Raw genomic sequence first — 24,213 nt, forward strand, 5'->3', positions numbered from 1 at the left:
CGAGCGGGCCGCCCTGGAGCGGCGGCGAGACCAGCCAATAGCTGTGTAGAGCAGGAAGATCCGGCCGGTGGTTGGCGGGGCGAGGGAGAGGGGCGGGTGGTAAGTCCGTCATCAGTGCGCGCGAGCGCGGCGCTGTGTGGCCTGTGGGAGCGGGACGGCCGCGGCCCTCTGTGCCGGCCGTGCTGGGGCCGGTCCCGGTCCCGGTCCCGGTCCCGGTCCCGGTCCCGGTCCCGGTCCCGGTCCCGGTCCCGGTCCCGGTCCCGGTCCCGGTCCCTGTGCCCGCAGCCGCCATGAGCCAGTTCAACTTCGGGTCGGGCGCGGCGGGAGGCAGCTTCACGTTCGGCACGCCGAAGACGGCCGCCACCACGGCCACGACCGGCTTCTCGTTCTCCACGCCCGGCGCCCAGGGCGGCTTCAGCTTCGGCGGCGCGGCCCAGCCGCCCGCCAGCAGCCAGCCCGCCGGGCCCTTCTCCTTGAGCACGCCGGGCCCCGCCGCGCAGCCCGCTGCCGGCTTCAGCTTCGGGACGCCGGCCCCGGCTTCGGCGGCTCCGGCCGCGAACGCGTTCCAGCTGGGGTGAGAGGCCGGGGCCGTGCGGGGGTGTTGGCGGTGCCGAGCGGCCCCGGGGCGGGGAGGACGAGCAGATGTTGTCCGTCCGCCCGTTGCCCTGGCGGGGCTCTGCGTGTGGCTCTCGGGGGATGAACCTGCTGCTCTGGTGCCTTAGAGCTCCTGCTGGGCGTGGGGAAAGTGTTCAATGAGAACCGTGATTTGTCATGGCCGAATCTTTTCGGAATGGCTCTAAGAATAAGCTGTTTCATGCTTCAGTCTGTAACTCACAGAACCACAGAATGATTTGGTTTGGAAGGGACCTGTGGAGGTCATGTAGTCTAATCCATCTGCTAAAGCAGGTTCACCCGGGTTCTTGATGCCAGCATGAAGAAGTGATAAAACTTTGCATCTAAGCTTAAAGTTTCTTTTTCTGATGCGAGTCTAGAGTGCTTAGAATGTTCCTTCAGCCAAGGGGGCTCGTTCTGTTCGTAGGCCAGGCTGTAAGCTTTGGGGTGATTCTTCATAATTGCTGTTGCCGAAGCTTGTCAGATGGGAGCAGTGAGAAGGGAGCTCAAATGGGGACTCGCAGTAGAAGTTGTTGACAATGATATTCTTATGTAGAGGAAGTGCAAAGGGTACTTAGGAGCTGCCAGAATAAGCAGCTTCACCTACACTGCCATAAATGTTTTCTGGTGCCTGGGTGGATGCAGGTAGTTAAGGGGGAGTCAGTATAAAGAGAGTGAACAGAGGCCTAGGGATGACAGGAGTCGCAATGCAGTCTTTGTCTAAATCAAAAGGTTAACCCAGTCAAGTGCACGTCTTACTGCAAGGTGGTTCCTGCTGTCAGCAAAGGGTCTGCGGGAAGGCTGGCACAGCACTTGACTAGATGTACGTCTCAAACGGGTTGTCTTCTTTTCATTTCTTCTCTAGGGCAAACACACCCAAACTGACGTTTGGAGGCAGCACGGCAACTCCAGCGACTGGCGTCACAGGGGGCTTTGGGTTTGGTAGCTCTGCACCAAGCAGTGTGCCCTCAAGTCAAGCAGCAGCCCCTTCTGGCTTTGTGTTTGGATCTGCTGGCAGCACCAGCAGCACCACCGCTCAGTCGGGCACAACTGGAGGGTTTACGTTTTCCAGCGGTACCACAACTCAGGCCGGAACAACCGGCTTCAACATCGGCACTGCAGCTCCGCAAGCAGCACCCTCAGGGCTGACCTTTGGAACAGCAGCTGCAGCTGCTGCCACCACCGCGGCCACCTCAGGAGCTGTGACCCAGTCAACAACCCCCTTCAGCCTTGGGGGGCAGTCGGCAGGTGGGGCTGGGGCTTGAAAGGGCGTCCGGAGTTGCAGGCAGCCTGTGGGCAGGGAGGGCAGCTGGGCTGGTGTGGAGGTTCTGCAGCCTCCTGGTTCTGCTGGGGGGGAATGGAGCGAGTGGCTGCCATCCGTGATTTTTCTGATCTGCTTATGCAGGGTCTTCAGTGATGAGTAAAAATTGCTGTGTAGCCTTTGGGTTTGGAGAGTGAGGCTGAAGTAATTTTGCTGGTGTCTATAGAATTTTCAGCTGCATTTGCAGCACTTTTAAAATCTGTTTGGTGGGCTTGCTTGTGCAGAGGGAAAGGGCTTGGACTGGTGGCTGGCAGATGATGCAGGATGTCCCCAACCCACGGAGTCCAGCCCCTTTTTGCCTCCTTGACGGCAGGAACCTGCCTGCTCCTGCAGAGTCTGCCGAAAGCTCAGTTTTCTGCTTTTGATTTACTTGTTGGTTACAGTGCAGGCATTGGAGGGAAGGTCATCAGATGTGGGGAGAGGGTGATTTTCATCTGTATTAGAATCACTCTTGAAAGTTTTTTTTATGTAGTGAGCTTGTTAGCTCTGTTGCACGTCCTGGATAGTATGCAGAGTATTTGTTACATTGGATATTAACATTTAACTTACACTCTTATTGCTTCTAATTTGAGTATTGCTTGATCTACTGAAAATATAGTGTCTCTAGTAAAAAGTTTTCCTTTTGCTGCCCCTTCCAGGTCTAAACTTTGGGTCATTGACTTCAACAGCAGCCACTAGTGCACCCACAGCAACACTGACCGCGAGTACCAGCCAGGGACCCACTCTGTCCTTTGGAACCAAGCTTGGAGGTAGGAATGACTTCAGGGAATAATTACTCAAGATGTAGTGAAATCGTTTTCTAAACTGAGTCTGGCAATGGGCTAGAAGTGTTTGTTACTGTGAATTTGCAATGGAACCAGTAATCTCTGATGGTTCATAGAGCCATTGAACTTAGTGTCCTGTGTTTTTTTTTATTGTGTCCCATGTTCCAAATTCTGTTCTGTACTTGTTGCTGGAGCATAGTGCAAAGGAGCCATGGGTTTAAAGTGTACATTGGAAAAGAGATATGAGGTAGAATAAGAACTGGTGATGATAGGCAGATTTGTATTATGTTCCCAGCACCACTGTACAGGGTCTATGCTTTTTCTGCTTGTAGTAACAACCACGGCTGCTACAACTGCCGCTACCACCACAACCTCCATCGTTGGTTCGACGGGGCCTACGTTGTTTGCATCTGTAGCGAGTTCTTCAGCACCAACGTCATCTACCACCACAGGCCTCTCACGTGAGTCACACTGTGGAGGTTTTATCTGTTGGGGAATAAATGAGCAGCGCATGGTTGGTGTTACCTGTCAGTGGTGGAGCTGCAGGTGCTGGGGTCATATGGGAGAATTCAAAAGGCTGGGTGTTCTCAGTGCTGGCAGTGTTCCCCCTTTGTGATTTCTGGCAAACTTTCTTCAGTGCTGAGTCACACAAGACTTTTTTCAAAGCAATAATAGAATTAGAATATTTTCCAGTTGGAAAGGCCCTACAATCATCTTCTAGTCCAACTGCTCAACCATTTCAGGGCTCACTGAGTGTTAAAACGTGTTGTTAAGGGCATTGTCAAAATGCCTCTTAAACACTGACAGGCTTGGGGCATTGACCCCTCTCTAGGAAGCCTGTTCTGGTGTTTGACCCCCCTCTCTGTAAAGAAATGCTTCCTAATTCCCTGTCTGAACCTTCCCTGGTGCAGCTTTGAACCATTCCCAAGGTGTCCTGTCAATGGATACCAGGGAGAAGAGATCAGGATGTCTCCCCCCATGTACCCTCCTCAGGAAGCTGTGGAGAGGAATACGGTCACCCCACAACCTCCTTTTTCCCAAACTTGAGATGCTCAAAGTCCTTAGCTGCTCTTCAAAACCAGCACACTTCAGACTCGGAGTGAGCGAGCAGCATGTGGCAGTTGGTTCTACCTGTCACTAGTGGAGCTTCAGCTGCTGGGATAGTGCAGGAGAATTCAAAAGGTTGGGTCTTCTTGCTGTGTGCCGCCTCCTGTCTTTGTGATTTCTGGCAAACTGTCTTCAGTGTTGGGGCATGGAGGGTGTCTTTTTCAAAGCAAAGTATGCTATAGATTCACAGTGTGAATTTTTAACTTCCTGTGAGTAGTATGACCACAACTGAGTTTTCTAGTGAAGTTTTAGCCGCTGTCCTCCAGAACCCAGTACCCTGAGTCTGTTACATCTGCCTTTGACACTTGCACTAGGTGTTCACAATTTGTTAAGAACAGTGGCCCATGACAGTAGAGATGCCGTGTGCCAAAAACAAGTGTTCACACAGATGTATGATTGCAAGTTCCTCTGGCACTAATTGGCAAGTTTCCTCTTGCAAAATTACTTTTATGGCAGGAAATAGTGTATGTTTTCTGAGAGCTTTAAGGCTGTGGCAAAGTTTTGAAGAGAGTCCCAACAGTTTGCTTTCTCAACTTGCAATGAGATGTTAACACTTCAGTTTCCTTTGATTATGGACACACTACCTACAGTAAATGTCAATGTTTACCAGAGTCTAGACAACTATTCCATACATAATGCTGTCTGAATATAGGCAGCTCTTGCCAAGGACTTTCACAAGTTTAATGTTAAAGTCACACTGATTACTTTTAACTAACTAGCTGCAATTTTTAGATGTAATATAAACCACTCTAAAAATTGTATTTTGCTACCTAAACAATGCTTGCATTGCTACTCTAGTTCCAAAGCTGACCTTAATATTAGAGTTTAAGAATGCTTCTAAGCGTGTTGTCTTCTGTTGACAGTTGGTGCCCCTTCCACTGGGACAGCCAGTCTTGGAACACTTGGGTTTGGATTAAAAGTTCCTGGAACAACAGCTGCTACCACAACCAGCACTGCCACGAGTAAGAACTAGATGCTGAAATAACATGGTCTTTCTCTCTCTGATCCTCGTTTTCCATCTCCCCAAACACAAGTCACTCATGACTTGTGAGATCCTGGCCACAGCAGAGGGAGCCAATTCCTCCTTTTCCTGGAACTGCCAGTCAGGCATTTACAGGCCAGCACTTCTGTGTCAAGTTGGGCTTAATTCCTGTCTTGACAGACATGGGATTTGCTTTTGGTCCCTCCAAGCACAGTGCTCTGTGAGCTCAAATAGGTCCCTTTGGAAGTGTCTGTTGGAGATGTTCTTGTTCTATAGCAGCCGTGTCCTCTTGTGTTGGTTGACTTGAATCTCTTCTTTCAGGCACCACTTCTGCTTCTGGCTTTGCTTTGAATCTGAAGCCGTTAAGTACAACCGGTGCCACTGCAGTGGGGACTTCTACAGCTGCCGTAACCGCAACACCAGCCAGGTGAGTGTTTTGTTGTAACTGCCCGTTTCCCGACTGGGCAAGAGGCGCAGTGTTGATGGTGGTGTGTGGTGTCTGAATGGGGGATGAATGTTGTTTGTATTTTGGGTTCTGCTCTGGTGTTCTGTACTGTCTGACGCTTCCTCTCAGCGCTCCTCCAGTGATGACCTATGCCCAGCTGGAGAGTCTGATCAACAAGTGGAGTCTGGAACTGGAAGACCAAGAGAAACACTTTCTCCATCAAGCCACGCAGGTCAACGCCTGGGACCGGATGCTGATAGAGAACGGCGAGAAGGTCGGGTGATGTCCTGTGTAAACTCGCTGTGCTTGCTGAGATCTGTAAAGGCCTTTGCTGTTACAGATGCAGCAAGACATCCAGGGGGACTTTCTACTGGTTAAAAAGGAATAAATAGATGTGAGTTATATCTGGATGCTTGTGAAAGTCTCCCTGTATCTCTGCCCTGGTCTCGAGGTTTTGAAGGCTGTTATGTGAGTTTACACAATGATAAAAAGTTATATTGGGGTGAAGCTTTGATAGCAAATCCTCCATGATTCAATTTTTTAGTCTGTGTATCTTCCTGTAACCGTAGCTTGCTTCTAGTAGACATTTGTATGGGGTTGTCTTTCTCTGTTCCATCACCCTTCTTTTTTGAGTTGACATTTGAGTTTTTGTAGTGTAATTGATTGTCTTCTGTTTGCAGATTACATCATTACACAGAGAAGTGGAGAAAGTGAAGCTTGATCAGAAGAGGTATGAAAGTCTGAAGCCTTGAAGTGATGCAACCCAAATGTTCTCGTGCCACCGGTGGTGTGGCAGATCTAGAATGCATGTTACCTGTGAGTGGGGTAGCTGACAGGCTCTCTTTTCAGACTGGATCAGGAACTAGACTTCATTCTGTCACAGCAGAAAGAGCTTGAGGACTTGTTGACCCCTCTGGAGGAGTCTGTGAAGGAACAGAGCGGGACGATCTACTTGCAGCATGCGGATGAAGAACGGGAGAGGACGTAAGAGCAAAATGGGCTTGGGATGTGTGCTGAGCAGAGGAATGTGGTGGTGATCGATCAGCAAGAAGTAGAAATGGGCCGTGTGACAATATCGATCTGTCAGCGGCATTTGTCACACGTGTGATCTTGTTTTATGCATGGCAGCTTAGATTTTACGCATTAGAATCAGGGTGATGGGGACTGGAAGCCCTTGAATCAGCAAGCAAAGCTCTTTGGATGCTGGTGTAATGAGCTGTGTGGGAAAGGGTTACTAATTTTGCCTAGTCTCTGAAAACTAGTGATTCTTTAGCGATAGAAGTGATGAGAACAGCATGCACTGTGTGTGGCTCAAGCTCCTTGTAAGCATTAAGTCTTAAATCCTAGCAGGGTAATTAAACAAATGTTGGGTTTGAGAGAGATAAATGTTGAAGAATCTGGACGAGTTGGTTCCTTCAGTCCTGACCAAACCTTCCAGAAAGTCTCCACAGTGTTGCCTGTGTGTTTGTGTGTCTGTCAAGAGAGGAAGAGGTCAGCAGTTGCTTCATGTGTGTGACACGATGTCTCTCGTGGTGCTGTCCCCATGTGTCTGGCAGCATCAGTGGAAAGGTGCAGAAGCTGGTTGTGATTGCCCAGGGTTGGTGTGGCTGGGAGCAGATCTTCTGAAGTTCACTTTAAATATTCTGACCTTGGTTCCCATTCATTTTGCAGCTATAAACTGGCTGAAAACATAGATGCTCAGTTGAAACATATGGCACAAGATCTGAAGGACATAATTGAGCACTTGAATACATCAGGAGGCCCAGCAGACACGAGTGACCCGGTAAATCCAAGCTTTTTCTTTTTTTTTTAAATATGTTGGTGAAGTGGCAAAAGATACTTAAACAGTTCTCCCTCTTCATTTCTCCCCTCATAGATACTGCGCTGCTTGTAGTTTAATCCTTGGAAGGGTGTTTTGTTTCATCCTTGGGTTGTTTCTCTTGTGGTAAAACTTGCATTGTAACACACCACATGTTAGCCTGACTCACCTCCTTACTCTGCAGTTCTGTTAATAGTTTCCAGCGTGTCTCATTCTGGTATGAACTCTTGTTATTCGCTTGTGGTCTAATTTTTACCTTGTTTCGGAGGCATTTCTGAACACTGATCCAGCCAACTGACCCACTGCTTATATCTATCTTGTGGCAAACCTAAATTTTGTTCAGAACATCCTCTGTAACTGTTGATTCTTTATGCTTACGCTGCTTTTGTATCCTCATGAAACCAAGATCTGAACTACCAGCACTTTCTCATGTGCAGTAAATTGATCTCGATACTCCTGGTGGCTTTACTGAGAAGCTTTTTTTTTTCAGTAAAAATTTGTTGTCAGTGTTTCAGACTCAGGTTTTTTTTCTGTTCCTTTTTACTTCTGCCACCTCAAGCCCTTAAGGTGCTCAATGTTGTGGTGGTTCCTTGGTCTGAACTGGAATAAGTTGAAGCCACAGACATATACTCTACACCAGTCTGTTTTCTTGACACTAAAGAGAAGTGAAACAACAGAGTTGCTGTACAGGTTTCCCTGGGAAAGCAGCTGCCAAGCTGGTGGAGCTGCACCTCTGAGAAATTTGGTTGCATTCTGTTCCAAAGGCAGGGACAGGCAGGATGTCCTTTACTGCTCTTGGTTTCTGTGTGTTTTAACAAATGACTTGTACCATTTCTTTCTGCTCAGCTTCAGCAGATCTGTAAAATCTTGAACGCGCACATGGATTCGTTGCAGTGGATTGACCAGAACTCAGGTGAGAGACGTGTTGCAGCGTTTTGGGAATGTAAGCAGAAAACATGTAGCATTTATGGCTGCATTTCTGGACATAAATGAATTCCTGAAAATCTCTGAGGAGTCTTCTCACCTTCATTTCCACTGTCCCTTCTGTGGTTGAATTCTCCTGATGTGCATTCAAGGCCTCTGGTGAGAAGGAATTCTTGGCAACTGCTCGTGCTTCACAAAAAAGCACTGCTTGGAATGCATCAGTGCAAAGCAGAGGACTAGAAAACCTCATGCTTTGTCCTATCCAAGTGAAGTTAAATATTTCAGCTTGTGAAATGTTGTGGAGTTTCCCTATCGATTAGGAAAATTGGTGAGGGGGGATGTGTAATGTTATAATCTTCCTCTCTGAACAGGGGACCCAAATCCAGGTAAGACAGAGCAGGATGCATTGATGTGCAGGTGGGGTAACTTTGGAGTATGGAAAACTCACAGTAGCAATAACTTGAGATGTAATGCAGAGCTGAAGATGGCACTCGGTAGGGAAAGCTTGATAGCAAGGAGAATTCCTGTTACTCTGTGCCCTTAAGCAGTATGGTGGAAACACAATACAACTTTCTCTTAGTAAATGGATAGGTGTGGGAAGGATGCAATCCTTAACATTCTTTTTGAGTATCAAAAACAACAACAACAAAGCACAGTAAACACAAATAAACAAAAACAAACCCAGTGCTCAGACCTCTGTGCTGCTGGTGACGTTATCCGCTTTGGTTCCTGTGGAACACCTCCAGGACTGTTTCCCCACAGCCAGTGACCTTTTCTAGGTGAACCCATACACAGTGGCTATTATTAACTTGCCTGACCTGTTGAACAGTTTTGTGCGACTATGGCAGTTTATTCTTATTAGCGTTAACCTCTACTGCCACAATTCAGTGGCTTTGCTGAGCATGGACGCAGGGTGGTGCTGCTGCCACAAGGGAAAGGTGTTTGGACAAAGCCTTGTTGTGTCCTCCTGTCTCTTCCAGAGAGACCCCGAGTCTTCTCTCGCAGGTACAACTGTAATCTGAGTTGGGCGAGATTTGGGAGATGATGAGGCAGACTGCTGTTTTTATGTCATTTTGCGATATTTGAAAAGTGACAGAGAGAAACGTGTCACTTACTATGTTACTGGAACATTCTGGGTTTGGCAGGCTGTGCAAAATCAAACCTCACCTGGAATATCTGTCTCCAAGCCACAGGCTGACATAATGTTGTAGTGTTGTTGAATAGCGTCTGATGAGCATTCCTGGAATGAAATTAGAAATTGCTTCAGCTTCTGCCAGGAGTTTTTCTATCTTGCGATGCCAGCTGCATCTGAAGTGGTGATCAGTCAGTGGCTCTTGTATTTCCAGACCTGTGACCTGCAAATAAGAGATGATCTGTGTTGTGGCTGCAAGTGCTCTCAGCTCCCCTGTGTGATGGCAGTGTCCTTTCTGTGTTTACAGTTAAAAGCTTGTTACAGCGGTGTGATACCCTGCAAGAAAATGTGCACATACTTCAGATTGGGCGGTTCACCTGTAATTTGTGTAACTCAAAGGTAGAGAGCAGGAGGTGATTGGGGAAACTTTTAAACAAGTGCTTTTTGTCAGGCTGCAGAGCAGCTTTGCTGTGGGTGTTCAGGGAAGGTTTGCTCTGCTGCCTGATGCAGTGCCCTGGAAGTACAACACGCTGGCGTGGCAAAAAGTGTTGTGTGTCCCAGCACCCTCTGATTTTGCCTGCCTGTCCCCAAATGCCTCGGGATACTTTTCAGATGATCTTCTTTGCCTTGGAGGGTTTGCAGTTCTTTGTGCGAAGTCTAGTTGGAGGCCAGTATCTAGTGCAGTGCCTCAGGGGTCAGTACTGGGGCCAATATTATTCAATATATTAATTAACGATTTAGACGAGGGAATAGAGTGTACTATCAGCAAGTTTGCTGATGACACTAAGCTGGGAGGGGTGGCTGACACACCAGAGGCTGTGCTGCCATCCAGAGACCTGGACAGGCTGGAGAGTTGGGCGGGGAATAACCTAATGAAATTTAACAAGGGAAAGTGTAGAGTCCTGCATCTGGGCAGGAACAACCCCAGGTTCCAGTATAGGTTGGGAAATTACATATTAGAGAGCAGTGTAGGGGAAAGGGACCTGGGGGTCCTGGTGGACAACAGGATGAGCATGAGCCAGCACTGTGCCCTTGTGGCCAGGAAGGCCAATGGTACCTGGGGTGTATTAGAAGGGGGGTGGTTAGTAGATGGAGAGAGGTTCTCCTTCCCCTCTACTCTGCCCTGGTGAGACCACATCTGGAATATTCTGTCCAGTTCTGGGCCCCTCAGTTCCAGAAGGACAGGGAACTGCTGGAGAGGGTCCAGCGTAGGGCAACGAAGATGATTAAGGGAGTGGAGCATCTCCCTTATGAAGAAAGGCTGAGGGAGCTGGGGCTCTTTAGTTTGGAGAAGAGGAGACTAAGGGGGAACCTCATGAATGTTTATAAATATATAAAGGGTGAGTGCCATGAGGATGGAGCCAGGCTCTTCTTGGTGGCAAACAATAATAGGACAAGGGGTAATGGGATCAAGCTGGAACACAAGAGGTTCCACTTAAATTTGAGAAAAAACTTCTTCTCAGTGAGGGTGTCAGAGCCTGGAACAGGCTGCCCAGGGGGGTTGTGGAGTCTCCTTCTCTGCAGACATTCAAAACCCACCTGGACATGTTCCTGTGCGACCTCACCTGGGTGTTCCTGCTCCAGCAGGGGGATTGGGCTAGATGATCTTTTGAGGTCCCTTCCAATCCCAAACATACTGTGATACTGTGATTTCCTCCTCCTTTGTGCACTGTCAAATCTGAGGGACTATCCAAATGTTTTTCTGGTGGCTAATGTGTGGAGGATGGTGTTTTAGGGTGACTATAAGATTAATCCCTTATTTCTTCCACAGCCATGTTGCAGAGAAAGGTAGAAGAGGTGACAAAGGTTTGTGAAAGCCGCCGCAAGGAGCAAGAGCGCAGTTTTCGAATCACGTTTGATTGAATGAGTCCAAGTTTGAAGGATTAAACTAAAACCTGCACAGAAAACAGAGGTTGTTGGGGACCTATGTCTCAAATCATGTGTCTGTTCCTTTTTTTTCTTTTCTTTTTTAATAAAGTCAGTTGTTTGTTCCCAAGCCAGTCTTTGTGGTGTCTGACCGTGTTTCCCCCTGTCTGGTGTGAGGAGACTGCATGGAGTTTGTGCTGAGAGTATGTGCTGCTTGTGCTGTGTAACTGCACGCAGCCTGGATAGATACACAAATGCTGCCTTTTGGGATTTAAGCAGTATGTGACTCTGCAGCTGAGCTCCTTGGTGCTTAGAAGTAACTGGACATTGTTTAGTGGGACTTGCTGAGCTTTTATTGAGGTCCTTACAGAGCTGGTTTGATGAAGAGCTGACCCCAGGAGGAGCTGCAGATGGAGGGACTCAAATTCCTTGTATCCGCTGGCTGGATTTTGTGTTTAAATGAGGTATGTGCTTCCACTGCTGAAAGTGAGCCTTGTTTTCTGTATGTTTGGCAATAAACTGCTTTAGTGCTGTACCTGTAAGCAGAATTTCTCTGCAATTAAAACTGATTAGATGTGCCTGTAGAACAATGGCACTTGTGTGGGGGTTTGGTGTAGTGCAGCTTGTTTGCTTGGAGGGGTGTGGGAAAGAATGTGGTCAACAAGTCTGCTGGGACGGCTTTTTAAGAGATAGAGTCAAATTGTTTCTTTTTGATCACATGTGATTATAATGCACATTAAAATGTATCTTTACGAGTAGAGGGATGTGCATGATCATGTATCTAGCAGAACTGCCCCCACCATTGATTCTCCTTTGCCCTTTAAGCTTGGCTTAGGGCAGGGATCTGTCCACAGATTCTAAAAAAAAAAAAAGGGGAGTACTGAGTGTAAATCACTGATTTGAATGTGAGTCACAACTTGTTAATGTTTACAAATATATGAAGGGTGAGTGTCAGGAGGATGGAACCAGGCTCGTGTCGGTGACAACCAGTGATAGGACAAGGGGCAGTGGGTACAAACTGGAACACAGGAGGTTCCACTTAAATGGGAGAAGAAACTTGTTGGGGGTGAGGGTGGCAGAGCCTGGCCCAGGCTGCCCAGGGGGTTGTGGAGTCTCCTTCTGTGCAGACATTCCAACCCGCCTGGACACCTTCCTGTGTAACCTCATCTGGGTGTTCCTGCTCCATGGGGGGATTGCACTGGATGAGCTTTCCAGGTCCCTTCAACCCCTGACACTTTGGGATTCTGTACATTACTCTCTCACGTGTGTGTGTTTTATCACCTTTAAAGCAGAGCGCGGGAGGCCTGACAGGTGCTACAGATGGGACTTGTGGGGAAACCCTTGCGGGGCTTCCAGACCCTCCCTGTTTGTTCCCAGCGGGGAGCGGAGCCCCTTCCCCGCCGCGGTAACCGAGCGCAGCCCCCGCGGCTCGCCCCGGGCCGGTCACCGCCCTGAGGCGACCCCGCGGTTCCCGCAGCCGTGCAGGCCCCGCTCGGCTCTTCCGGACTGCATGTCCCGGCGGCCCCTGCGGCGCGGGCGGTGGCGGCGGAGCCGGTCGGGCCGCGGCCATGCGGAGGTGAGCGGGGCTGGAGCGGGCCCGGGCCGGGCAGCGCTGGCTGCGGAACAGCCGCTGCACAGCTGGTGTCGGCGTCCCCTGCGGGGGAGCCGTCCCCGCTGCGGGGTCGGCACAGAGCGGCCTCACCGCCAGCCCCGGGGAGGCCCGGGGTGCGGGAGCGCCCTCTCCAAAAGAGGGTCCAGGGGCCTGCGGGGTGTCCGTCTGTCCGTCTGCGCGGGAGCGGGTGGCCCCAGGAAGGGTAAAGGGACCTTTTCCTGGAGCGCTGCTGGAATTCACTGTTTCTCTTCTCCCCCCCAGTTTTCTCTATTTTAAGTCATTTGAAACTAGCGATGACTGTCTGGGTGCTGATACAAAACAGCTTTCCAGTAATAAAAATAAGATCGCATGTGAGGTGTTTTTTGTTTTGTTTTTAACTCCCTGGGGTATTTTTAGTGCTCTCCAGGTAACCCCAAATCCTTTCTAGTTAGCATTAGAAGGAGTTTGGTCAAGTAGTTTTGGTTCCTTATGTGTTTTAGAATCATTCCGGTTGTAGGGACCCTCAAGATCATCGAATCCAACCATAGCGCTGGCGCTAACCCATGTCCCCTTTAAATCCCACGAAAAGAGTCAAGGGGGCGGCCAGGCTGTAGCCGTGGTGCATTTGGAGCAGTGTTTTCCCTCGTCCTCGCTGACCGTGCTGTTCTTGTGTGCCCCAGGGTGAACAGCAGCCTGTCCAGTGATGAGCTCCTCCTGGAAGACTTGGAGACGGAAGGGGAGAGGCAGCTGAAGAGCCTCCTTCACCACCAGCTTGATACCACTGTCTCCATCGAGCAGTAAGTCCTCCTCTGGCCCTGGTGGGGCTGCCGGAGGGGCTGGTGACTCTGGCTGCTTTAGGGGCAGCAGCAATGTTGCCTCATTGGGGCTTCCTCCCCAGGGAGACGTTTGGTGTTGTCTGCCAAAACAGCCGTGCAAACCCTTCTCCCTTTGCTGGGTCTCCTTCCCAGACATCCCTGCACTCCTTATCTTCTGGAACAAATGCAGTTGGTAACTTATTTTCGCTCTTTAGTTGAAAATAACTGATTTGCCTGGGGCAGACGCAGGGGTGAGTTTCCAGGCTGGATGCCTCATCCCCACCAAGCTGGCCTGTGTTTGCACCTGCGGGGTGTTTGGTGTTACAGTGTCACAAGGTGCTTCCTTCCCGTGTTTGGGCAGTGTGCTGCCATGAGTCATCTCCTGGGCTTGCAAAAGGGTTGGGAGAGTGTGGATCAATAGTGTGTTGGAAACACAGGACCTCTGCCCAGGTGCAGCAGGACCAAGCGTGGTCATGGGGAGAGGCCAACCCCTTCCTATTCACCCAGTTTCTCAGCACCAAGTTATTTCTGTTTGGCTTACAGGTGCAAGTCAAAGCGAAGATGCTTCGCCCCTGCAGCTTTTTACAAGCCTTTTGGGGAAGAGGCTGCAGGGGCTTTGACCTTGTCACAGTTCCAGGCTCTGCAGGAGAGCAACAAAGAAACTGCCTCTCTCCGGGAACTGGGGCTCTCGGATTCGGAGATCCTGCTCTGGAAGAACCAGGCTTCAGCAGAGAAGGTAGGCAGGCTCTGCTCTGATGTGAACGTGGTCAGGTCCCTCTAACCCTATGGCAGCCTGGTAGAAAATGCTAGTCCTTTGTAAGCCCTCTGGTATAGAATGGCCACTCCATATGTCTCTTTCCTTTAGGGAAGCCTGATCCCACATTTCTTCTGTTTTCTTTGGTGGGATGGTCTATGCCAGAACTGTCAAACTCATTTTCACCGGGGGCCACATCAGCCTCATGGTTGCCTTTAAAAGGCTGAATGTAATTTTAGGGCTTTATAAATGTAGGAGTAGTTCCATTTATACAGTCCTAAGATTACATTCGGCCCTTTGAAGGCAACCACGAGGCTGATGTGGCCCCTGGTGAAATGAGTTTGACACTCCTGCTCTTTGCTAAAAGCTGTGGTGGAGAGAAGAGTTGGTCAACTGGAACACAGCAGGACCTGATTATATTCCTGCTTCTACCTCGGTGGTCTCAAGAAAGTAATTTCACCTGTTTATACCTGTGTAAGAAGGATTTAAAGGCTGGAGGAGAAAAAGGGGGAAATATTTCAAAGCGCTTCAACCTCCTCCTTTCTGTATTCTGACACACCTTGGGATCTCACAGCTGGTTTGGGATAGCCGTAGGTAGGTTACTTGCAGTAACAGGACCTCTTGGTGAGCTGCTCTTTGCAGGGGATGGTTCCTGGTTGCACCCACTCCAGGGCTGGAGGATATGAACTTCGATTGACTGCTGGCCAAAAGGAGGCATGTGCTGCATCTCAGCAAAGCTGTTCCTGTCTTCCAGGGCTCTGGGCTGGGAGCAGCGCCAGAGGCCACGCAGGACCGACTCCATGCCATCCAGGAGAAGATAGAAGAGCGTCAGCGCATACTCGCTTTGCCCCAGAGGTTTGCTGGCAGCAAGCAGCTGAGCCGGCGGGAGATGGAGATTGAAAACGCCCTCTTCCAGGGAACAGACCGGCACTCCTTCCTCCGGGCGCTCTACCACCAAGGTTCGTGGGCTCAAGACTGTTCTTGCCTTTGCTCCATTGCAGAGAGCTGGTGTGTGTGGGAGTCCAACACATTTTTGTCTGCCCTTATGTCCCTGTTTTGGCACTGTGTGGGAGGAGATATTTTCCTCTCTTACATGAGCAGACAGAGAGTGGGCTCTCTGAAGGGTTAAATATAGAGGCTTGTTAAGTCCATCTCTGTTTGGAGAACGTGGATCTGATGGATCTTGTGGATGTGCTGCATGTATTGCAGAGCCCAGCTCAGTAAGTGGAAGAGCAGCCGGGGTTATGCTTTGGGAGAGTCTGGAGGTCCACACCGAGCTGCACTGAGTGACACGAGGTGCCTGTGTGGGGCTGGAGATCATCCCTTCACTGATGTAACTGCAGTGTAACAAGGGTGGGAGGGAAGCAAAGGCACAGAGCAGGAAAGAGTAGGAGTGACATGTTAAATGCTTCTCCCAATAGCCAAATTGGAGCTCGGTTGCTGATTCCAGTACTGTGTCCATGGGATCACAGCACTTGTCCCTGAGCCTGTGGCTTAGTGTGACTTCCCTGGATGGAAAGTCAAGTGCTGTCCAGAGATGGCAAAAGTGCTCCAGCCTGCTTTAGGTGGAGAACATGTGGGCATGAAGCTCCAGCCCAGACTGGTTTTTGTATGTAAGACAGCATTAAGTAGAAGATGAGGAGGAACTTCTAAACTCTGACTCCTAAAACACCACTTTGATCAGTGTTGACACTGTTCAAGATAAAATGTCCAGCTGTCCTGGCATGCTCTGCTCCCTCCTTTGGCATCAGTGTTGTGGTATTTAGCAAAATTAAGAGGTGGCCAGGTTGAGGCTCGTAGGCTGGGAGATGCCCCTCTCACTTCTGTCCTCATTTCCATTAAACAGAATAAAGGAGATATTATTAGTCAGCTCGTGCCATGGACCTTCTTTAAACCCAGGAGCTAAATCTGATATTGTCCCTGGAAGCAAAAAGTTTCTATTCCAGGTAGGGGTGTAGAGAGGCAGCGTGGCACATCTTGGTCATGGATGAAGGAGGAGGAAGGTGTGTTGAAGGAGTCACTAGAATGTACTGAAGTGTGGGTGCAGATAAGCCAGCGAGGACATCTCTGGAAGAAATGAGCTCTGTACAAAGCACTGGTGGACCTGCTGCTCTCTGCAGGTTCATTCTGAGCTGGGACACCAGCACTTGCTGGCTGCTGGGACTATTCTTCTTGTTTTAAATAACCAGCAGGGCCTGGCTGGCAGATGCATGGAGGCTGCGGCAGAACATGGTTTCTTCTGTCTGTCTCTTCCTGCAGTCAGCGTGTTTTTCAGGTTCTTGGTGGTAGTTACGTTACCGTGTTTCTCCGTTGTGGATTAGATGACACTCAGAAGAAGGTAACAGATGAAAAGGACCCCATGGTTCATCTGGAGAGTGTTTACCAAGAGCTTCTGAGCAAGAAGGGGCCTGAAGAAGTCCAGCCTACCAAGACGGACCCATGCTCGTGCCCTTCCCTGGTGCCACAGGGGCCAGTGGCTGAGGAGTCATCACTTCCAGATCAGGAAGAGCAAGCAGAACAGGGAAGAAGTCCCAGCCTTCCTGCAGCAAGGCCACACCAGTCCCCTCCACAGTCTGTGGTTATAAAGGAGCCTGTAGAGTTTGTCCCAGAAGAGGAGATCTGCAAGAACCGTCTTTCAGAGGAAGAACTCCGGAATATACCCAGGTTCTCATCCTACCAACCTGGGGAGCCTAACAAGGTATGTTGAGACTAACCAGGATTATTTCTTCTTCCTCCCTAGCATGCCCTGAAGTTGCTTCCACAGGAAAAGGCTCCTCTTTGCTGTTGTCTGGAGGGTGCTCAGTTGATCTCCCAGCCAAGGGAGAGCAGCCTCTGCTCTGAAAGGGAAGGGGCCCTTTGGCTCTAGTGGGAAGTTGCCTGGCCTGGCAGAGAGCCGTAGTTCAGCCCCTGGCCCTTTCTGGTTCTGGCAGCTCACTCATCAAGATGTGTTCTCCCAGTTTGGGCCTGAGATCAGCTGTGACTTCACTCAAACTGTGCTTAACTGGTAGCTGGAGCTGCTTGTGTTTTACAAGTAACTGGAGCTATCAGCACTTGGTGCACACAAGCACAATGGTGCCTTGAGTCCAGAGCTGTCTGTACACCCACCTGCCTTCCAAACTCCACTGTGGGCGTGTGGGTGGAAGAAGGACTCTGGGATGGCAGGAGGGACTGAACTGATTCACACCTTTGAAGTGTACCACTTGAGACCAGTTTGGAAGGTGTCTATTTGCATAGCATGGGCTGGCTGACCCTCTGTGTCTCTGGAACAGGTGCTGTATTTGAAGAACCTGGGCCCTCGAGTGACAGTGAAGGACCTGGTGGCCTTGTTTGCTCGGTTCCAGAAGGAGGACAGCCCACCGATTCAGTTCCGCCTCCTGAGTGGCCGGATGAGGGGTCAGGCTTTTATCACCTTCCCTGGTGAGTCGCTGCCTCATTCCTCTTGGTTCTTCCCTGACTCTCCTCCTCCTCCTCTTCTTCCTTTCACATCATAGTCTTTTCCCTGGATTGGAAGAGGATTGATCAAAACAGAAGGGATGTAGCCTGTTACGTGCTGTATTTATATTCAGCGCATCAGTCCGGCCGGAGGATCCCAGCGCTGCACTGTGTCGTGCTGCAGGCTGAGGGTCCATGAGCCAGGAACATCTCTGTGAACACCACACGTGTCTGCGCCAGAACTTGCCGTGTAACCTGTGCCCATTTTACTGTCTTGTTGCAGATGTTCAGTCGGCCCAAGACGCCATGCTCTTGGTGAACGGGTACAATCTGCAGGGAAAGCCGCTGGTGATTGAATTTGGGAAAAGCAAGAGGCAGTTGCCAGAGTCTGACTGTGCTGTGCCGTGTTCCTCTGCTGGAGAGAACCCCCTTACCAAGTAAGGGATGGATAAGCTTGTGGATTTGCCTGGGCCATGGGAACTCCTTGGTCATAACTGTGGCAGTGAAGGACTGTTAGGAGTTAACATGCAGGTCCAGGAATCTCAGAGCAGGGAAGGGAGAGAGCTGGGGACTGGGCTCTTCTTGAGAGAGATGGGCACTGCCTTTACACTGCTGGGGCGTGCTGGCATTTTCCTTCTGTTCTACGTGTGTGTCTGCTTTCTTAGCCCTTTGTGGCAAGAAAGGAAGAAGCCATGTAAATAAATGTATTTATTATGGTATTTCCTTGGTGTGTATTTATTCACCTTTGTTTTGTGCAAGTCTTCCAGAGGCAACACTCGGCTGATCACCAAGAGCCCGGCCAACGTTGAATATGATTTTTACAAGCCAAGATTCATTATATCCTTCCTGCCGCCTCTTGCCACTCTGCTCCCACAGCAGCCTCAGCACACTGGGGGGTTCTAGGTCAACCTCAGAGCTGGGCTCAGGCCTGTCTGGTCTGATGTATAGAGATTTTAGTTAACAGAGAGGCTGAATTATATTTCTTGTCTTCTGGTAACCTTTGGGAAGCCAAATCTTGATGTGAAGCTTAGAAAGGAGGCTTTTGCTGGAGCTCACAGGTGATAGGGCTCACAGCTCACCAGTTCCTGTAATACCCCAAGGCCAATGTGCTGGAGAGGTGCCAGCTGACTGGAAGCTGGTAAAGGTTGTCCTGCTTTTCAAGAAGGGTAAGAAGGAAGACCCTGGTAATTACAGGCCAGTCAGTCTCACTTCAATGCCTGGTAAAATTATGAAGAGTTATTATTCTTGGAGTTATTGAAAAACACTTGAGAGACAATGCAGTCATTGGTCATAGCCAGCACAGGTTCACAAAGGGAAATTCCTGTTTAATGAACTTAATTTCCTTTTATGACAACATCACACATCTTGTTGACCATGGGGAGCCAGTAGATACGGTGGGTTTGGATTTTAGCAAAGCTTTTGATACTGTCTCACAGTATCCTTCTGGATAAACTGTCCAGCAGCCCACTGGAATGAGGAGGTGCAATCACCAGATGAATCCAGATAATTGATCCAGCTTCAAAGAGGCCCTACAGAAAGGTGCTTTGTCCATACTCTCTGTCCTGTACTGTGGCACCTTGTTACTGGATTTCTTGCATGGTGTTGGGTCTGTAATGGGGAGAAGAAGGGGATGGAGCAAGGAACCCTGGTGCACATGGTGCTCCTGGTAGGAAGGGAGATGAGATAACAGCTGAATGTGTGATGGGAGGTATCAGATCCACCCTCTCAACACAGATTCTCCTCTGGCTTCTCTCCCCAACTTGTAACTCCAGGATATTAACTTTGAGTTTTGTCAGGTGGATGGGATTTTGCAGACCATACTGGAGGAGATAAACCTCATGTGCCTTTTGCACGTGACCGTTAATAAAACCCTGGTTTCTTTACTTGTGTCCTAGATCCCCATTCTGGTGGGGCAAGTGGTTCCCCACTCCCTCCTTTGCTCTTGCAAGGACCAGCATGGCTCTTCTGCTTCCCATTGCTGGCGCCTGGGGTGCCCCAGGCAGCAGAAACCCAGAGGCGGTGTGAGCAGCATGGCCATGGCTCTGAGCACAGCCAGGCCCCTGCACACCCCCGGTGGTCCCTCCGCTTCCCTCCTCAGCAGTCAGGGTTGAGGAGCAGGAGACCCTGGTGATGGCTCCTCAGCTCCTGGTGCAAGAAGCGTCCCAGGAGAGCGCAGCCCGGGCACTCCTCTGTGGCCATCCTGGAGTCCTCTTGTACCTACCAGCGTGGTGCAGGGGTTCAGGATTGGGGACCTCTCTCTCTGGGAGCAGACTCGAGGCCATGGGTCTGATCAGCCCACGCAGCAGGTAAACTGGGTTCCTGCCTGTGTTTTCCTCTTGAGTGCGTCTGTTTGTTCGTTAAATAATGTAGCAACACAAGGTTCCTTGAACTAAATTTATCTTCCTGTGTAGCTATGGGAACAGTCGGTGGTACGGTGACGCTGGGGCTTGCAGTCAGATCTGCTGCGAGGCTCTGGGCTGAGCCCAGCTTCTTTCAACAGATGCTGTCCTACGTGGGAGATTGACCTTTAAATTATCTTTTTAGGCTTATTTTCTTAGACTCTTCTTTAGCCAGCAGTATGACCATCTTTTTAACCTGGCAAATCTCAAGGATTACAGGATTTCTGGAGGAAGACTTGGGGTTTGAGAGCAGCCAGGCATGCCACAGGGGGATGATCACCCTCAGACTAAAGGATGCTACAGCTCCCTGTTGTGCCTACTAAGGACAATGCATATAGTTCAGTGATGTTTAAGACTGTACTTATTTCCAGCTCCGCTTACTGAATCAAACATGGTTTCCTACAGGTATAAAACGACTGGTGTAAAGGAGCTGATGAGGAATCCTCCTTACCATTGTGCATTCACTGTCTTTCCTGAAGTGTGGTCTCTTGCCTAGGTGGTGGTTATGGTTGGGTGGCCAGCACAGCATCGCTCCTTTGACTCGAACGCTTCGTTCATCCTGGAGAGGCAGAGGCCAGGTGACAGAAACCAGCGGCTTAGGTGCTGTCACCAAACATGTCGTATGTGTTGCCTGAAAGCCAGAGTTGAGCAACACAGCTCTGTGGATAGAGAGCGCACCATCCTGAGTGGGAAGAACTTTGCCACATCCTTCCCTCCATGGCTGGACTTAGACTCATTACCAGATAAATTACTTCCGTTGTTGCTAGTGAGGATAGAAAGGACAAGTCTATACAACTGTGTTTTTCTGCAGTCTGTAGGTGCTGCCTCTGTGCCCACCGTTCCTGATTTCCCGTCTGGTTGAGTCCTGCTTTGTTTTCAGCTTGTGTTTCTAGATCTTGGAGCTGTTTCTGTGCCCTCTCTTGACTTTTTCAGATTGTGCTGTTCACTGTGTTTTCAGGTCAGTACTGCGGGTGGTAACACTAGAGCCTGAAGGCAGCGCTCTTATCTCCCTCCATTCATGGTCTGAATGTAGCATTTTTTGTCTCCGTTCATGTTTGGTTTTTTGCTTTTGACATCTTGCCAGCTGGTCCTCAAACCACTAGAAAACGCCCCAATCACATTTAATTTTCAATAGAGCTCTTGGCATTGAATCTGCACCAGGATATGCCAAGGAGCTGAAGTTTCCTTCCACCATGTTTGGGACACTTGCATTAGTTTTTATGGTTGCATGAAATATGGTTTCTGAGGTGCAAAATAGCCAGCAGCCTTGGGGAGCTGTTATGTTTCTGATCATGGTAGGAAGTTTTATCCCCAAAACCATCCATCAGTTGAAGCATCCACCCTGGGCAGGGGAAGAGACAGACCTTTATTTTCTTCTCCCAAGCTACTTCTAAAGCAGGAAACGTCCACACCTCCTTCAGGCTTGGTGTCAATGCTCTTCACAGCACATATGGCTTGAGCTAGTAATCTTAGCTGCTGCTGCTCCTCTTTGCATCTTGTTTATTCCATCCCATTATAACTAGCTCTGGGATCTGAACTTTATCCCTAATGCTACTTGGCCTTATTCTTTTATTCACAGACATCCCCAATGCTTGTCATATCCCGTGTGGAGCCCTCAAGCTAGACCTTGTCTCCGGGGGCATCTGTGGCACAATCTGCACAGCTCAGAGCTCCTCTTGGCTAATTCCTGCCACCCGGGGAAAGGAGAACGTGTTTGCCTGATGTACAGAAAACGAATGCTCAGATGGTAGTGATAGGAATGGGCTTTTCTGGATGAGGAGGTGGTGAGCAAAGGGCAGCTTTGATGCAAGCATCGATCGGCAGAGATCCATGAGCCCATGGAAGTGTTTAGCAGCTTGTGAAGTTACCAGGCTTCATACTCTCACCTTTCTGTGTCTTGCATTACCAGCAAGGCAAAATAGATGTTCCTTACTGCAATACGTGGGTCTTTTGACATTTCTTGAGCTGACTTGTTTTCCTCAGTATAAAGAAATAACACACAAAGTGGTTCTGTGACTGTTTCCTAAATTGATGTAACTTGGTAAACAGTGCAGCTATTCATCTATTTAGATAAGCTGGTATCAAAGTACCTGATTTTGAAACTTGGCACTTCTCTCCTGTATCTTTCAAAGCTTGCTCAACAGTGCCTGTGCCAGAAGGTTGATGCCATAGTAGTTTGGGGGGATTGAGTTGTGTAGTGAAGATAAATACCTATTGCGGTTGAGGAGGTCAGGAAAACATCTCAGAGATAAGGCTGCCTGGCAAAGGTTTCTCCTCCCAGACCTCTCCGTGTCCTCCCTGTCAGTGCAGTGCAGTGCCCTGTGAAGTCCTGGGGCTGCAGCCGGCAGACCTGGCGGGGCTCGGGGGGAACCCAGCCTGTCCTGTGGGAGAGTTGCAGGAGCAGGGGGGTGATGTGAGGAGCCAGGGAAGAGCAGAGCCGCGTTTCCTCGGCTCGTGCTGCTGCAAGCGGTGCGGGTCCCTGCATCCCGCCGGTGAGCTGGGAGCTCTAGTGCTGTATTTTGTGGGCAGCCTCCCTCTGCTTTGCAAAGATCTCCCATGGGAAAGGGCAGCTGCGCTCAGGGACAGCTGAGGATAAATATGTCTCTCTATATAAGACTTGGCTGCCTTTACAGAGTGTTTTGCCCTGGTTATTCCCTTTTTCCCCCCTGAGCCTTTTACTCAGTTGAAAGTAATGAAGTTGGGCAGATTAGCTGTGTCTGTGTGTTGTGGTAAAACTTACCTGTTTTCAATTGCAGATTTACAAGCCAGAAATCAGCCCATGTGGCTTATGGGGGATGTTTTTGTTTTGGGAAGGAGACTGTAACTCACAGCAAGACCCTTGTTTGTGAGCAGGCCCTGGGACATCAGGAACAGGTGGAAATTCAATGTGTGTCAGCTGGTTCCTGGCAGCCGCAGCTCTTCACATCTCACCCCCTGGGGCTGAGCTTTAGGGGCTTTGTGCTGGGGGCCACTTTCCCCTTCCAGGGGCTTTGCTTTGCAGCAGAGGGGTCCTTCCCCTTGCCAAGGAAGGTCCCTGATCCTGAAGCACCTGCTCTCCTTGCATTGAAAACAAGCAGCTAGTTGTTATTTCCATCCTCTTGCCTGCCACCTCCCACCAGCACAGGCAGCCTTTGACTCCTCTGCCTGCGCTAAAGGTGGAGAGAGCAGCCCCAGCAGCCTGGCCTGGGGTGAAACAACCTGCTGGTTTTAATGGAAATGCCATTAAAAGAAAGGTGGGTTGGGAAGAGCAGAAGGCCAATGAGGAAGCATTCAGCCACGGGGGAGATCAGAGGTTAATTGTCCCCTCGAACCCCCACACCTGGTGAGATGCGGTGTTGGCCTCTGCTGCAGCCAGAGGAAATCCAGAGGCAAAGGGCAGTGCCCTTGTTCCTGTAAAATGGTGCTGGAATAGCTCAAAGGGTATGGGAGCATCGTGGTCGTGGGGACAGCGATGGCTGCAGTCTGCCCTTAGCTCTCTAGCACCTGCAGAGTCCCTGAGCTTCTCTTTGCCTTGGAAAATACCAAAGGCTGGAATTGTTCCCACCCTTCTGCTCCCTTGAGCCAAAAGGAAAAGGCTAAAAATTCAGGTAATGAAAATGCATCTGTCAGAGCAATCTGGGGAGCACCTGCCAGGTATAGCCGGTGGTGTGGGACTTCGCTCCAGTGACCTGAGAAACCTAGAGAGAGAGATTTTCTAAGAAAATGAGTTCAAGGCAGTCACGCTGTTTGTGACATGGGTCTTGTCCTGGTTTTAGCCCTTTTTAGCAGGCTGGACATCCCAGAAATAGACAGTGTTGTAAGTTCTGTGAAAAAGGAACCTGCCTTGAGGAGAGATTAGTTCTCTGGTGTGGGAAAAGCTTCATCAAAACAAACCCTTCCCCTGGAAGCCAGAACAGAGATATGGGGCAACTCCAGAGCTGCTGAAGCCTCCCTGGTTTCTCTGCTTACATGGTGACTTCTTGTTTCTCCCAGACTCCTGGTGCACAGCAGAGAGCTTGGAGGGGCTCAGCGGTGTCTGGGGACTGAGCATCTTCTAGGTATGAACTTGGGTTAGCAGCTGCCAAAATGCTGGTGCTATCAAGCATACTCTGAGCGTGGAGGTGACAGGCTGGTAGACTGGATTGCTTGGGGTGAATCTGCAGACTGGTTAATGTGGCTGCAGCTCAGTTTGTCCGTGTAAAGGTGTTTGTGATCCTCTGGTCTTCATTTCTTCAGTGCAGTGCTGTGCTGTATTAACCATCAGCTGTCAG

General features: G+C 49.8%; 2 protein-coding genes across 3 annotated transcripts; both read left to right on the plus strand.

The window, feature by feature from the left end:
* The first annotated feature begins 217 nt into the window (after positions 1 to 217).
* LOC102098687 (nuclear pore glycoprotein p62) lies at positions 218 to 11,102 on the plus strand. Its single transcript, XM_065077439.1, has 12 exons — positions 218 to 574; positions 1,478 to 1,860; positions 2,572 to 2,682; positions 3,030 to 3,158; positions 4,668 to 4,766; positions 5,108 to 5,213; positions 5,361 to 5,505; positions 5,912 to 5,961; positions 6,081 to 6,215; positions 6,903 to 7,014; positions 7,897 to 7,963; positions 10,878 to 11,102. The coding sequence occupies exons 1-12, from the start codon at positions 291 to 293 to the stop codon at positions 10,967 to 10,969; spliced, it is 1,713 nt and encodes a 570-aa protein (XP_064933511.1). The 5' UTR covers positions 218 to 290; the 3' UTR covers positions 10,970 to 11,102.
* A 313-nt stretch (positions 11,103 to 11,415) lies between these two features.
* RBM41 (RNA binding motif protein 41) lies at positions 11,416 to 18,283 on the plus strand. 2 transcript variants are annotated; one of them, XM_021283271.2, is made up of 7 exons: positions 11,416 to 11,436; positions 13,244 to 13,360; positions 13,922 to 14,114; positions 14,887 to 15,091; positions 16,454 to 16,830; positions 17,402 to 17,549; positions 17,848 to 18,283. In XM_021283271.2, exons 1-7 carry the CDS (start codon positions 11,432 to 11,434, stop codon positions 18,003 to 18,005), a joined length of 1,203 nt encoding a protein of 400 aa, XP_021138946.2. In that variant the 5' UTR covers positions 11,416 to 11,431; the 3' UTR covers positions 18,006 to 18,283. The 2 variants fall into 2 exon arrangements, with proteins under 2 accessions (XP_021138946.2, XP_064933514.1); XM_065077442.1 differs by lacking the exon at positions 11,416 to 11,436 and adding an exon at positions 12,352 to 12,548.
* The last annotated feature ends 5,930 nt before the right edge of the window (positions 18,284 to 24,213 follow it).

This window comes from Columba livia, chromosome 12 (assembly GCF_036013475.1).
Source record: "Columba livia isolate bColLiv1 breed racing homer chromosome 12, bColLiv1.pat.W.v2, whole genome shotgun sequence".
Lineage (NCBI taxonomy): Eukaryota > Metazoa > Chordata > Aves > Columbiformes > Columbidae > Columba > Columba livia.

Coding starts and splice junctions, on each gene's coding strand:
- RBM41 (XM_065077442.1), top strand. Junction 13,361..13,921: donor ACCACTGTCTCCATCGAGCA/GTAAGTCCTCCT, acceptor TTTGGCTTACAG/GTGCAAGTCAAAGCGAAGAT. Junction 14,115..14,886: donor ACCAGGCTTCAGCAGAGAAG/GTAGGCAGGCTC, acceptor CCTGTCTTCCAG/GGCTCTGGGCTGGGAGCAGC.
- LOC102098687 (XM_065077439.1), top strand. CDS start 291: ATGAGCCAGTTCAACTTCGGGTCGGGCGCGGCGGGAGGCAGCTTCACG. Junction 6,216..6,902: donor GATGAAGAACGGGAGAGGAC/GTAAGAGCAAAA, acceptor TTCATTTTGCAG/CTATAAACTGGCTGAAAACA. Junction 7,015..7,896: donor CAGCAGACACGAGTGACCCG/GTAAATCCAAGC, acceptor CTTTCTGCTCAG/CTTCAGCAGATCTGTAAAAT.